This window comes from Agelaius phoeniceus, chromosome Z (genome assembly GCF_051311805.1).
Source record: "Agelaius phoeniceus isolate bAgePho1 chromosome Z, bAgePho1.hap1, whole genome shotgun sequence".
NCBI lineage: Eukaryota > Metazoa > Chordata > Aves > Passeriformes > Icteridae > Agelaius > Agelaius phoeniceus.
Genome location: NC_135303.1, coordinates 80,662,953 through 80,678,529, shown reverse-complemented (window position 1 = coordinate 80,678,529; position 15,577 = coordinate 80,662,953). Strand labels below are relative to the sequence as shown.

Sequence of the window (15,577 nt, the reverse complement as noted above, 5' to 3'; positions counted from 1 at the left end):
AGATCCCTTCTGGGAAAAAAAAACAACACCAAAAAGGAAGCAAAGCTTCATAGCTTCCTGCATGCTGGAGAACAGACCTGTGTCTCAATTATAAAAATATGCCCTTTAACATATACTGTACTACCTTCTCTCTTTACACGTGAGGTTGATTGCACTGATAAAATGAACATACTTAAGCCTGACTTACAAAAGTCTATTTCTACAATTCCTTTTCCTGAATTTATGGATCTACAAACTCTAACAGCACCAATTAATGTTCTTTAACTGAAACATATACTACCTCACCTTGGTGGTTTTTTCCCAGTTTTCCTCAATATTTATGATTTTTCTCTCTCAATCTCAATTCATTATCAGAATAAAGACCAAAACTAACCCTCACAATCATTTAAATTAAATAAAAAACAATAAATTACACAGAATAAAAGGGCCAGGTTACAGATTTTTCATACTTACACAATGCTCAATATAATAATACCATTAATTTGTATAAAACTTCCTTAGTTTTTATTACAGCAATTCCGTAAATTAATTAGGGCATTTTAATTATTATTGTTCAATTTTAGTATCAATTTCCTTTTTTCTTTATACCAACAGCACTTCTAAATTTTTTCCAATTGCTTGCAATTCCTTTCTCACTTTTGAAAAGGGAGAAAAATAGTCTCTTTTCTTTTCTCACAAAAGAAATCAGTCACAAAAATAAGTAATTTCTGAAACCTTATTCATTCAATTCCATCCACAATATCAAGCAGTATCAGAATTCTGCCATATTTCTGAAAGGCAAATGTTTTCCAACAACTCTGCAACCTTCTGGTAAGTCCTTAAAAGTTGCTCTGCATTCTCCTCACCTCAGTTTACTTTCCTGTCCCTGCTTTGCACCAGTTTAAAAGCTCTTGCTCCTTAAAGCAAATCAACAAGCCTTGCCTTGAAGCAAATCAAACCTGTCCAACAGTTTGTTTTAAAATACCAGGCAGCTCCGTTGTACTTCTCCACTGGAGAGTGTTATACTGGAATCACACAGGAGAATTACTTCACCAAACAAAACAGCTGTTGTGATAGTAATGAAACTCAATGCATTATAAAAAAATGCATTTTAGGAAACAGCATCCTATCATTTTCATACTCAGAGCTCTGCAAAAAAACTTTCTAATCTGACAGCGACAGGAAGATGGTGAAGCAGGTACTGACTAAAACAAAATTTATTTTCTGGACTGGAAAATTTTCATTTCAATCTCAGCATGTGATCCTACCCCTAGAATGCTATATGTACACCTTTTCATTATCAAGCCCCTATTTAAGTCCTTTTTGAGGTCTCAGTAAATATTAATCAAATTCAAATCAGAAATGCTCTTTGAGGACTGGAAGTTGAAATACTTAACTGAATGACAAATCCATTTTAAAATATACAATATTTCAAATATATCCAGGAAAATAAATTATGTGAGCAGCACCAGGAAAGGTTAACCTTCTGGCACACAGATGACTTTCACTCACAGCCTAGAATAAAACCAATATAAAAACATCTATGTCAACATCGAAATTCACTGAAGGCAAATTTATCGTCACAAGAGCCAATTCCCAGGAAAATAAAAGTTTGTATTAAATCTTCCAGACAAATACAGCTTACTACAGAGAAGTCCAGGCTGCAAACTCCTTTCAGTAAGTCTATGCTATTCAACATATTTAACAGGTGTCTCCTATTTTTAACAGTAAAAACAGGACTGTGGAGCCAGCTGAACACAATCCATTATTCACTGCCAAGATCTCTTATCCAAAGACTGTTGCTGAAAAAAACCCACAACTATGAACTGCATTTTGTTTAAACGTAGTGTCCTAATTTTTGCCGAAGTCAAAAAGCTTAAGCCATGCATGGTCTACTACATTGGATTTCTATTCCCAGATGACAGGTCAAAGACAAAACATTGCTTTAATACTTGTCATTTAGTTGCTAGAGACTGGCACAAAAATATATCCAATTCGTGACAAGAATGGCAGCCTGTAAAAATTATTAATTAGTTTGAACTGATTGCAAAATAGCAAACTTCAGTTCTTAACAAAAACAAAATTTCTGTGACTGTTTTTCAGAAGGAACAATGAAAGAGAGGAGGCTTGCATTACCTCTTTCACTATATGTTACGAGTGTGCTGGACAGCATTCATAGGTGGAAAGGTATGGTTCCTGTCTAAAACATTTGAATTTCAGTATTTAAAAACAACAGTATAAAATTGAGGATGATACTGTAAATACCAATTCTTCTCTTTGAGACCAGGACAAATGTACTGGTCACCCAAATTACTACTAAGAGAAAAACACAATGTCTATCACCAATTTCATATGGGTCAGATGATTTACCAAAGTACTTGGCAATGTATTTTAACATATTGTCATGTTAGGATTCTCTCTGCACCCACCCCACATGAAAAAAGTGTCCTTTAGTTTGTACTGCTAAAATTGTAGAAAACTGCTAGTAAAATCCCTATTTAGGGACTTTAGGGAATTAGAAGTAGTTTGTTCACAGTCTAACGATGGAAGTGAGACAAAAAGACTCATTTGAAAACAGGTGAGTATTTTAAAAGTGTAACAACTACAAGTGCAAACAAATTCACAGATAACAATTTCAAATTTTATGTGCAATACAGTAACGTAACACAGGCAACAACTAGACAACATCATAGCATAAATGAAATAACTTCTCTCCACTTCCCCTGCTGTTTGGCCACTCACTCCCATTTTCCTGGCTATTTTGTCAAAAGCATTTAGGAACCAGATCAGAAGCAGCAACCAGAAAAGACTGTTTTCCAGCCAGGCTTCCTCTGCAGTGCTGTGACTAACTGGTACTTTGAGTTGGCTTCCCCCAGGGTAAAAACAAAAAAAAAAAAAAAAATGCGACCATGGCAAAGTAGTGGAAACGAAAGAGCAGCAAAACTGGGTCACATTGACCCCCAAGTCAGAACAGTTTATCCAGTGATAGAACTGCAATCTTTGACCAGGTACTTCCAAACAACTAAAGCTAGGGAGAATGCACACACCAGCCTTGGATTTCGGTTAGCTCAGCCCTGACATAATTTAACAACTGTCTACAAAATTACTGCATTGTTAACTGCCACATAAATAAATCAATGGGACAAAAAACAATAGAGGAAGTCAAGATACACAATAAATTACGTTTCTATAAATTTGATGACCACATGTTACTTTACAGGACCCCTCCAAGCAGTCATTCTTGTGGTAGTAGTTAATGTTATGAAGTCAACTCATTAACAACCATCAGTCCTACAATATCAAATATTTCTACAATGTAAACTGAGAATACACTACTCTCAATTTTCCCCATTTGCCTTTTGAGTTAACCCTTCAAAAGACTTGGCTGAACAAGACATTGATAGAGAGTTTTTATTCGAAGTCTTTACTGCCAAGCATCATTCTCAGTTTAAGGATACTTTCACAATATGCCACAGGATATGGAGGACATTTAGGGAACTAGAAGACAAGCTAACATGTATACAGGAACCAAGACCTTAAATCAAAGTACACTGCAATATCCTGCTTCTGTAGAAAAACACTGAACCAAATGGCCAATTACAATCCTTTAAAATCAGTACATTTTAATTTTGGAAGATACTGACAATGCGTACACATCATGTTCAGTAAGGACTGGGCAAGAGATACTAAATTACTATTTCAAAATTAAATTCCATGGAATGACAGAGACAGTTAAAACAACGGCAGTGGAGGGGGATATTATCTTTGTCAGCAACAATAACGAGACTTAAAGAGCAACTGGCCAAAGTTATTAAATTAGGAAACCACTTAATTTTTTTCCCTACTGCTTCCCCTATGAAGAGATATAATATTAAGAAAAAAATGTTTCTAAATACAAAGGTCTCGTTATTCAAGTAAAAGCAATTTCATGTATTTAACACTAGATCTGGACAAAAAGCAAAACAACAAAAGCATCACTTAAAAAAAATAAGATAGGATCACATTTTACAGTATCCATGTATACATGATATAATTAGTACAGGGGACTCTATGAAGTAAGTGCAAAAGGCCCCAGTTTGTATTTCTCTATAAAAACTGCTTAGATTATTAATGTAAATTACTAGGTTTTGCTAAATTGTATTATGCTAGTCATATAAATAGTATAAATGCCCACATTTAAAAGCTGCACCATTAGAATTCCTAACTGAGGTTATAGGCAAAATCTCTAAGCTCAAGCATATTCTTTAACCTGACAGGTAGAGTTCTGCATCCAAGAATTCACATGAACCTCTAGGTGCCATCTACCAACACCAACCTGCTAGCAGAAATTGATTTTTGCAGGATGCCAGTAGTGCTGGCTATGCTCCCACCATGTCACCTATTTTAAAAGACAATCCCTGTCTCTGGCAGTTTATCCCACTAACATGCAGGAGGAGAAAAGGAATGGAGACAGTTTCAGAAATCAAGCCAACTGTCAGATAAACTCACACTGAAGCACTTCACCTCAACACAGCACTTGGGAAGAGAAAAAATATTGTGCCAGTAGCACTCTGCTAGGTACACTCATTGTCCCTCATATGCAGCAGAAGGTTGTAAATGTTCATGTGGCAAAACATCTCAAAGACTGGCAGGTGGCATATAAACATCAGATTCAAGGAAAATCAGACTGCCAGAAAAATTAAGTCAAAAATGGTAGAGTTAATTACTCCACCTTTGTATACTGTACAAGGTTAGAAATATACCAGCCCATGTGCTTTCATATATTTTAATTTTTCAAGCACAGATATGATAGTGAGTGATAAAAATTAAATGCAAAGTACTATCGTAATGAGTAACGAAAATAAAAGTAATGCAATATCAGTATTTATATTTTTATGTTATTTATTTACAGTCCAGTATGTGATACAGTTAAGAAGTACCACAGAGATATTCTGGGATTAGATGCAACTGTCCTACTGGGTCATTAAACAAAAGGAAAGCATGCTAGGAATGGGACAAAACAAGAGGACCAGCAAGTAATGTTAAAATCTAGAAACTATTAGTTACTGCCTATAAAAATCTGAGACAAGTATTCATTCATATATAGAGAAAGGATAGAAAACAGCATGAATACTCTACACAGAGACATTAACATATACATGAAAAATTAATACATACTGATGAAACACTTAAGAACCTTTTTTTTATGCTTCTTTGGTTCCAGCAGCATTCTCTACATATTTAAATATGAGGAGAAATGTTAAGTAAACAGACATATTTTTGAAGAATTTGCTTAAAAAAAAAACACTGCACAAGACATATCCAGTGAAAAAACACAGCTTTAATTTATAAAATTCTCTAAATTATATTTCATGCACAGAAGGAACAGACCTCTAGACAAAAATACAAAGGCAGGTAACACAAATTACTCTTCCTTCACCTCCAAAAAAGCAGTGATAGGCCCAATTCCTTTCACGCCTTCACCTAAGTTTAGGTACCTCACCTGAGGTGTTTACAGTCACCTCACAGGCTGTACTTCTTTCTCCTCACACTGTCAAGAGACCTTGAATGAATACTGATTCTTGTCTTGGCTGACAACAACTGCATAAGCTAATACAGGATGATACATAGGCACCAATTAAATTATGCTTTCCCTGAATAAAAATATAAATATATCTATAAAGACATATATAAATGATTCTACAGTCTACAGCTGGAATATTCCTTCTGCTTCTGTTTACAAATCCATACATACAGAAATATGTACACATTGAAATACAGATGGCTCGTATGGTGTCACATTTCAATATCCTTAAGGAACAACAATTCTAACAAAAAAATACTCTCCAAACTATTCAAACTCTGGGTACAGCTTAAATAATCTACAATTCTTGCACTCACTCTCAGAAAAATCTGTACTAAATTAGTAATAATTTCATAACTGAACTCCTGCTTTGACAAATAATAACCAGCTGTTGGAAAATAGCATTTCCCAGAACGAAAAGAAAATAGCTAATTTAACGAAAAATTACAACTTAAACAAGAATAACTACTTAAGCAGTCTGCAAACAACTTACTTCTCAATGAAAGGGGCCAGCTAGATGCATCACCACGAAGCAGCAACTCTATCAGTTGTCAAGTGATCAACAAAATAAAGCTAGCAATAAAAATTAACTTAGACAAAATAATGAATGTCTTACTTTACACAACAGCTTACAGAAAGGTTTTAAACACTGCAAAACACTTTCTGCACTTTTTTAATTTTGTAGAAAGGTTATGAGGCCATGAGGCCTGAAAAAAAATCCATACATTCTGACTAACAAGAGAGAAGCTGTAACATGCTTTCTCCAAAAAACAAAGGTACAAAGTCTGTGCTTGTTCAGTCTTTTCTGTTTCAGCTCATGTGTTCTGCACCCAGGACTTCCAGCTTACACACCCTTTGTCTCTTTAGTGAGCATATGATGTGTACAGCATTCCCAAGGAAGTGTAACAGTTAGGAAGTTTTATATAGACACAATATAGACAGTAATGCTAAACACTGAAAAACTTCTTAAAAAGCGATCAGGTACTTTGACTAGAACTCATGACAATTTTAATCAAGTCCCTATTTGCAGTGTATAATTTGACTTACAGTGTGAAATCTGCTTATGTTCTCTGCATTTTTGCATGACTGACCCAAGAAAACTCTCAATCAAATAATTACTGATGCTGAAACTTTTCATTTTGTGTGCAGAACACTGGTATTGGTAATTCACTCTGAAGGATGTAAGCATTATATATAGTAGCTAATTGTACCTGGTATGCAAATTACATCCAAACTCATACTAAACAGTTATTTTCAACCTACAAGGAACAGCAGGCATGAGTACTTACTACATACTTCAGGTTTCATTATAAGCATTTTCCAGCAATTTCTCCCACACCTAATCATAAAAATCCAAACTCTGTAGGGCTTTTAGATTACTCTGATGAAAGAGTCAACACTGCCAATAAACTGTAACAGCAGCATAACAGAAACTTAAGACTTTATTCTTGAAGCCAGACACTAAATTTCATAGACTCTTAGACTATCTACTAGGAATCAATCCTTTTAATTTTTTAAATTTAAAACACGTATTTGCTTTAAATAAGATCAGTTAACAGAGATGGTAAGAAGGCAGTGCAGTTTTTTTAATTTGTTTCCTCACCTAAAGTATTTCACCAAAGATACCTGTACTGGTGAATCAAAATTTAAAAAGTCACAGGAGTTACCTTCTGTATTCTAAATTCTGAAGTTTTAATGGGATATACCTACAAAAAGGCCAAGATTGGAATGAAACTCTAGAGATCATCTAATCCAATCAGCTCCTCAAAGCACGGTCAGCTAAAGAAGGTTGCTCAGGCTCCTGTCCACAGCATCAACACCATTCCCCATCAGTCTGCCAGCTCCCAGGAACCATGCCCTGTTGTCAAAACCTTTCAAGTACAGTTGCAGATTCTTAATGATGACATCAACCAGCTCCTGCAAGTACTCTGAGATGGACCCCATCAGGTACCATGAATTTCTATACATTTCTATACATCAGGTTTATCTAAACATTTTAGTCTGACACAAAGGGTAAGTCTTCCTTGAGCCATACTTTCCCTGTTGTCAGTTGGACCTGGGGTTACTGAAACACAGTAAGGACCAAAGCAAAGCAGACAGTGAGTGCTTCTTCTGCATTCTTTGTCACTAGATTCTCCACCCCCTCCAGTAGAAGACCCATATTTTCCCTTGTTTTCCTTTCCTGTTGCTGATACATCTATACAAGCCTTTCTTCTTGCAGCTCTTCACATCCCTCCCCAGATTCAACTCCACACAGGCTGTGGCTTCATCCCTGCCCCTGCATACTCAGACAGAATCTCTGTGGTCTGACTGGGTCACACAACTCTCCCCTCACCTCTTGTAAATTTCCATTTTAGATCTGGATTTTGTCAGGAGCTGCCTACATATCCACATAGCACTCTTATTCACCTTTCCATGATTTCATCAGGAAAAACTACTATTGAGTTTAGGAAGAAAACTTAAATGCTACCTGCTCTTCCTGGATTCCTCTTCTCTCAAATACAACCTCTTTTTTCTAGGCTTCTCTGTAATGTAACTCAGCTGATTAAACTGATGAAATGTTTTTGCCAACAACAGCTGCTGGGATCTTCTGGGAAACCTCTTTATTAACACGGTATTATGTAAGTACCATCAGTTTTATTGACTGAAACTTGAAAAGCAATTTCAACACAATGATGTCTATCCTTTGCCATTTTAGTTGCATCAAAATGAATTAGTAATATAATCTGAAAACAATTTTATTATTCACAACTAATTTTAATCAAGTACTTACTATAATCTAAACCGAAAACACATGGGTAAATGGAACAAATGCAACTGCTAAAATCTGCTCCACCTGATAGACATATTTTTTCAGTAAACACTTGACTTACCACTACACTAAGCATACTTTCTAAAGGTGTGTGCCTCATCATCTGACAACCTACAATGTCTACTGAGAAAAACAAACTCAATTATAGCTAAAGAATCACTAACTACTCATCTGGGAGTCATGCTGGCATTCACATCAGAGAAAAATCTCAGCTGCTAAAAATGTGGAAAAAATGACCCTTCAGAAAAGTTCTGTTCTTTTCAATAGATTAGAAAATTAAGCAATTCTAAAAAATTAATCCCTCTAGAAAAGTAAATAGTTTCATGAAAATTGGCCTGCTACCAGGTTTAGTCACTGCACTTTGACATGTCCTTATTTAATTTGCTATTGCAAAAGCTAAGGGAAATAAAAAGTAAAATATTATAATCAGTCTAATCTAGACACCAAGTGACAAAGTGAAAGAAGGTATAGGGGAAGCTCTAATGTAGGAGTGTTCCAGCTGAAAACGTGACCTTCCCAATCAAGATGGAAATTTTTACTCTTTTTTAGCGCAATAAACATCATCAGAAGCAAGAGCAGTATTAACTTGTATTTGGCAAAACTGAAAAAAAACCCCCCACAAATCATTGAGAATTTAAATCCGGCAGCATCTATTTCCAACAGAAATCCTGCACCTCTTCAGGGCACATGGAGAAGAGTTCTATCGCCACTTACTGGGCAGCTACAGAAGTCTGAGGTTTGAGAACAGCACAGGGACTTTTGCAGAGCTACTGCACGGACAGGCAACTCAGTCACACTGAGGACACAAGTCTGACACAAGTTTTTCTTCCTGCTTTTAGCTCTCACATGCCATGTGTTTAAGAACATCATACTTCACTGTTTACCTGCACCTGGCCAGAGCCAAAGGCTTTCCTCCCTCTCAGTCAAATAACACTGCAATTGCAAATTGCTGTGTTCAAAATACTAAGGCAGAACATGTGAACTTACACTGGACTTACAGTGTAAGACTACCAACACCAAAAAAAAACTGGATTGGGGTTCCTGGGTTTTGGTATTGCTTTCACTTGTCTTTTTTTTTAACTCCAGTGTATGTAAGCACATCCATACTTGGTGTCTCAAGACAGATAATTCACCAGTATTTCAAGTTTCCTACAAGGAAAAAAACTGCCCTCTAGAATATTCTCCATACTTTCCATCAACAGACAATATTCTGTTTATAGAAATCACAGAATACCCTGTTGGAAGGGATCCACAGGGATCATCAAAGGCCACCTCCTTGCCCTGCACGACAGCCAAAAAATAGCACCATGTGCCTGTTCCCAAAAGACTGTGTGTTTGTACACATTTGTTTCCCTGCTCCTTCTCACACATCAAAAGAGCATACAAATGTGATTCTTCTTCCACACATCTGCCTTTTCTAGCTGCTCTGACAAGATCATCAATTTACAAGCCGCCTTCAACACTGCCTACTTATCAAATTTCTAGGTCAAAGTCTCCTTAACAGTGTTTTTCACAGTAACACCCCCACTGTGATATCAACTTAGTTTAACACATTTTTCTGGTAGACTCTTAATCTTTCTTCCATCTCACAAAAAAATGCAAAATATGGATCAGAAACTGTCATCTTCATCACTGTTTTTCTTCTGTTTGTCTGTCTCAGCTTATCAGGTTCATGCACACACACATTACAGCAGGTACAAATACTCCTCAAACACTTCCATGAAAGCTGAATACCCACAGAGGGTTTTCACCACTTCCCAAACATTCCCCCACTGCCACTCCCAAGTGTGTGACAGCAAGCAAATAACACAGGCTGCATAAATTCTGGTGCCTGAGGATCCCATTCATTATTCCCTCCCCCTCAGAGAAGCACTGAGAACCCAGTGAAACACCAAACTGAGATCTCACTTTTCCACACAAACAGGCTTATGGTGTACACAGACAATAACAAAACCACGATGGGGCTTGTAACACCAACACTGCCTCCCCTTACCCAAAAAGTAAGCTGAGCAGACTAATAAAACATAAATGTGGTAATGACTATTCCAGCTAAGTAATAGCGGGTCTGCTTATAAAATTCATCATATTAATTTCTGCCATGCACGTTACCTCAGAGTCTCTCCACGGTAAGAAATTAATTTATTACTTTAATTCTTTGGTTTTTTCCGCCCCCTGCTTCTTCACAAGTTTTTCTTCTAGGTTCCCCTTCACTCCACAAGTAACACTAACTAAGAACCAACCTTTGTTACTTTCTAGTGCTAGGTATTTGCTTTTTTTCTAGAATGCTACACAATCCAACCCAGATATTTTTTTAATTATTAGCACATTCTGATATTTCAGGACACAATCCACCTTAAGTGTATAATTATTTACATGAGTCTGCTTTTGCTGTACAAATGCATATTTCAAGAAATAAACCTACGTGGTCTAGGTCTGAACACAATCACAGCAACCACTTTCTGTCAGAAGGAGTAAAACCTATGTGAATTTTTTTTTTATAGAGAAAATCTGTCTGAAAGTTATGTACTCCAACAGCACCATCACTGCCTGAACTGTAGAGTGTGCTGGAGTAACTGATGGAAACTGTAAGTTCAAGTGGGAATTTCTGTTGAGCCTCAGATATGAACGTTAACTTCTTTAACTTTTTTTCTTGTAAGCCATTGAGAGTTTCTCAGCAGTTCTTATAAGCACTTCTGATAAGCACTCTAAGCACTCCCTAAATTCACAGAAAATGCTTACATTGTTACTTACGGATGGGTGAAGCTTTTGTGTTGTTTTCTGACTGACACGTAATGAAGAACTCAGTTTTTAAGACCAAGTGAAGATATCAAAAGCATCAAAAATGACCTGCTGTTCAGTATGCCCCCGACCTAAATCACATCTACAACGGAATATCTGCCACTCTCTCTGTCAAGAGACTTACTGCACTTTAAAAAATACACCAAAAAAATCAAAAAAGAACATAGAGAAAAGATATACAACATGCAAAGTGAAATACAAGGAAGGCATATGTATAACTGAAGACAGAAATAAAAAAAAAATCAATCTGTTTTATATAGGTAAGTACAGGATGTATTAAGGATTCAAGATTAGATAAAAATATTTAGCAATCTCTGTATTCCTAAAAGGACAGATTAGATCTACCTTAAGTAGACCAATCTATGATCTATTTCTGGTGTTAAAAACAGAGATGTTAACTGACTACTAATTTGTACATTCTGAGTTTTCAATTATTAACATTAATGTAACCCACTTATGCAACTACTGCATGAAATCTATTGATTAATACAATGGCAGGATGCTTAAAACTTATTAAATTTAACTTGGTTTTAATTTAAACTCAACTTTAAAAGGCTTCAAAATTGTATTCAGAAATTACACGCCTCAGGAACACAAAAGAATCAACTGAAGTCACTCACTGAACAGTGTCACTATTTGAGTGACTAGTTAAAAGAGGAAACTGTATTTAAATATTTGAAAATAAGCCTTTTCTCAAAGGGATTTTGTATTTCTTCATTACTTTTTTTAAAATCAGACCCAACCATACTCACAGTATGTTTATTATGATATAAAAACTCGCCTGCATTAAACTTCCAAGCTGTTCTCTCTCCCACATCACCCAGGAAACACTTTTTTAGCATGATACTTCTTAAGACAAAAAGTTTAACAGCACAGGAGCGACTACTGACATCTTGGTAATATTTCTACCAGGAAAATAATATTTCTGATCTGGGACAATAAAGATTACTCTAAAAGTAAAGGAAGGATAAAAATTCACATGTCAAAGAACTCTGAAGATTTTAAAGGGACTGTTCTCAGAACTGTTTCTTCCCCCTCCAGTGAAGATCTGGCCAAATTATCTAGCCGATGCACAATTTACAGTCCACCTCTCTCTCTTCCAACACACCTCGACTCCAAAAGGACTTTCTGCTTGAAGCAAAAGAAGACAGTGGAACCACTCTTGCAATATCCTTCCAGAACTGGCAAACTCCCAGTACTCAGAGGGCACTCGCAGCAGTTCCCTGTACCTGACTTCACAAAGCACTAGGCAGATTAACAGTGCATTAGCTGCTCGGCAGTACTGGCCTGGGCACTGGGCACAGGACAATAGGCTTACTCTCAGTAAGGGAAAAGAGACATTTTCCAGAGTGGCTAAAGTGTTACTTATGGTATGGCTTATCACCCTGCATCCTATTTACCCTTTCAGCTTTCAGATCCAGTCAGTTTTTCATCTGTCAACCTCTGTAATCACAGAATCTCTAGGTTGGAAGAGACCTTCGAGATCATCGAGTCCAACCCATCCCTAACACCTCAACTAAAACATGACACCGAGTGCCACATCCAGTCTTTTTTTAAACACATCCAGGGATGGTGACTCCACCACCTCCCTGGGCAGACCATTTCAGTACTTTATCATTCTTTCCATAAAAAACTTTTTCCTAATATCGAACCTACTTTTCCCTTGGCACAGTTTAAGAATGTGTCCTCTGGTTCTGTCAGTGCTGCCTGGAGAAAGAGACCAACCCCACCTGACTACAGCCACCTTTCAGGGAGTTGTAGAGAGTGATAAGGTCACCCCTGAGTCTCCTTTTCTCCAGGCCTGCTGGATGCAGCACCATTCACCATGACTCTCTGGGCCTGGCCATCCATCCAGTCTGAACTCAGCACAGAGTGCTCCTGCCCAAGCTGTGGGCTGCCAGCTTTTCCAGGAGTGTGCTGTGGGAGACAGTGTCAAAGGCCTTGCTGAAGTCCAGGTACACAACATCCACAGCCCTTCCTGCATCCACCAGGCAGTCACCTGGCCATAAAAGGAGACCAGGTTGGTCAAACACAACCTACCCTTCAACCCAGGCTGGCTGGGTCTGATACCCCGGCCATCCTGTAAGAGCTGCATGATCACACTCAATATAAACTGCTCCATCACCTTACCAGCTACTGAGGTCAGGCCAACTGATCTATAATTACCAGGATCCTCCTTCCAATCCTTTTTTTGTGAATGGGCATCACTCTGTCCAGCTTCCAGACATTTGGAACCTCACCAGTGAACCAGGACTGTTGGTAAATGATGGAAAGCAGCTTTGCAAGCTCATCTGCCAGCTCCCTCATCACCCTGGGATGGACCCCATCTGGTCCCACAGATTTATGAACATCCAAGCAGGTCAGCAGTTCTCTGACTGCCTCCTCCTGGATAACAAGGGGACCATTCTGCTCCCTGACACCATCTACCAGCCCAGGAGGACAGCTGTCCTGAGGACAAGCCATCTTCCCACTAAAGACTGAGGCAAAGAAGGTGTTAAGCACCTCTGCCTTCTCCTCACCTGCAGTTACAAAGTTCCCTCCCACATCCAGTAGAGAACAAAGGATGGTCTTACCCTTCCATCTTGCCATTAACATATTTGTAAAAACTTTTTTTATTATCCTTTACAAAAGCTGCCAAATTAAGTTCAAACTGAGCTTTGACCTCGCTAATTTTTTTTTCTACACTCCCTAGCAAGCCCCTTAAATACTTCCTGAGAGACCTGACCCTCCTTCCAAACATGATATTTTTATGTATCTTTTTATTCCTAAATTCCCATCCAGGCTGGACGTCTGCCTCATCGACTCATCTTTCAGCACACAGGGACAGTCTGTTCCTGTGCCCTCAAGATGTCTGTTTTGAAGCACGCCCACTTTTCCTGGGCTCCTTTGTTTTTAAGGGCTGCTTCCCAAGGAACTCTCTGAATAAGTCTCCTAAATAGGCCAAACTTTGCGCTCCAGAAGTCCAATGTCATAGTCTTATTGATGTTCCTCCTGATTTCACCAAATATAGAGAACTCTATAATCTCGTGATCACTATGCCCCAAGTGGCAATCTTTGCTGCTGTTGTTATGAGAACATCCAAAGATAAGATGGAATATATACTTTGTTTCACAGCTGATAACACCACCAAAGACAAAAACTTTGTACCAGGCAGTACCAGACAGTAAAGGCAGAATGAAAGAAATTATCACTTTTCAAATTATGGAAACTATCAATGCAGATACTAGGAAATTACTAGTGTTTAGAGAAAGGATTAAAATATCATGAAGCAACTTTTCAGTCAATGAAAAGAGAGTAAGACAACATTAATACCTCCTATTTTCAGCCAAATTTGCACCTTCATCCTTGAGCTCCTTACTTTTCCTTACACAATCTTCTAAGAGAACTTCCTTTCTCCTCTTAGCTGCGAGCACCCAGGTAGCATCGTCATCGTCACCCAGATCCTTGTCATCCGCAGCTTCTGCTTCGAACTGCTGAGAAGTAGCTTTTGAGACCTTCTCACCAATCTTTCTCTTCCACCCAAAAGAAGCCATTTGGAGAACTAGGAAGAATGCATTTTAAATAGTTAGGTAATTTTGCTTTTAAATACACAGCAGGACAATACTGCTTCGCTCATCTCGAAGCTAAAGCAGTAACACAGCGCGGCACTCCCCCACACAGAATTGACCCGACCGGCGGCGCTAAGCTGTCCCTGAGGCACGCAGGGCCCGGCGGTACCTGGCGCTGCTGCCGGCCGCCTCTCCCGGCTGGAAGCGCCGCGCCAGGAAGCGGAAAGGCGGGGCGGCACGGCAGGAGCAGGAGCAGGAAGGAGCGAGGGCAGCGGCGGTGCCCGTGGCCCCGGCAGGGACAGCCGGGAGCCGTAGTTCGCCCCGGCGCGGCGCGGCAGAGCCGTGTGGATGCCGTGAAGCGCCCGGCGGCTGCCCAGCTCCTGTGCGTAGGAGGCAGCGGTGGAGAGCAGGACCGGAGGGGACGAAACAGCCGGGCCTGGGAGTGCCACCGCCCGCGGTGCTGGAGTGTCACCCGGGGACAGGTATGGGACGGCGGGAGTGTCCCCCGCCTGTGCCGACCGCCCTGGGACAGCAGCCACGCACCACGGAGAGGCGGCTCCGGCCGGGGAGGCCCGTAAGGAGAAGTGAGCCAGGCGCACAAACACGGCTTTTTACGCGGGGAAAAAAACACCACCACAACTAAACACACACACACACACACACACACCAAAAAAAGAAAAAAACAAACAAAACAAAAAAAAAAAAAAAAAAACAAAACAAACAAAAAAAAACCACCCTCCAGAAACCCCAAAAGCATTAAAAAAGCCCGATAGAAATCAACAACAAAAACCCAAACAAACAAAAAATCTCAACCCCTCCCCCCCAAAAAAAACCCAAACACATAAACCAACTAAAAACCCTAAACAAAAAGAGAAG

The 15,577-nt window shown here is 38.8% G+C and overlaps 1 protein-coding gene across 1 annotated transcript in view; it reads right to left on the bottom strand.

Annotated features, from left to right (window-relative positions):
* Positions 1 to 15,019, bottom strand: part of TTC33 (tetratricopeptide repeat domain 33) — a 43,638-nt gene extending 28,619 nt beyond the window's left edge. The window contains exons 1-2 of the mRNA XM_054652654.2: positions 14,871 to 15,019; positions 14,466 to 14,694 (exon numbers count right to left, since the gene is read on the bottom strand). Of these exons, the coding sequence (XP_054508629.1) occupies positions 14,466 to 14,686 (221 nt within the window). The 5' untranslated portion in view covers positions 14,687 to 14,694; positions 14,871 to 15,019. The remainder of the gene's footprint in view (positions 1 to 14,465; positions 14,695 to 14,870) is intronic.
* Between the last annotated feature and the right edge of the window lie 558 nt (positions 15,020 to 15,577).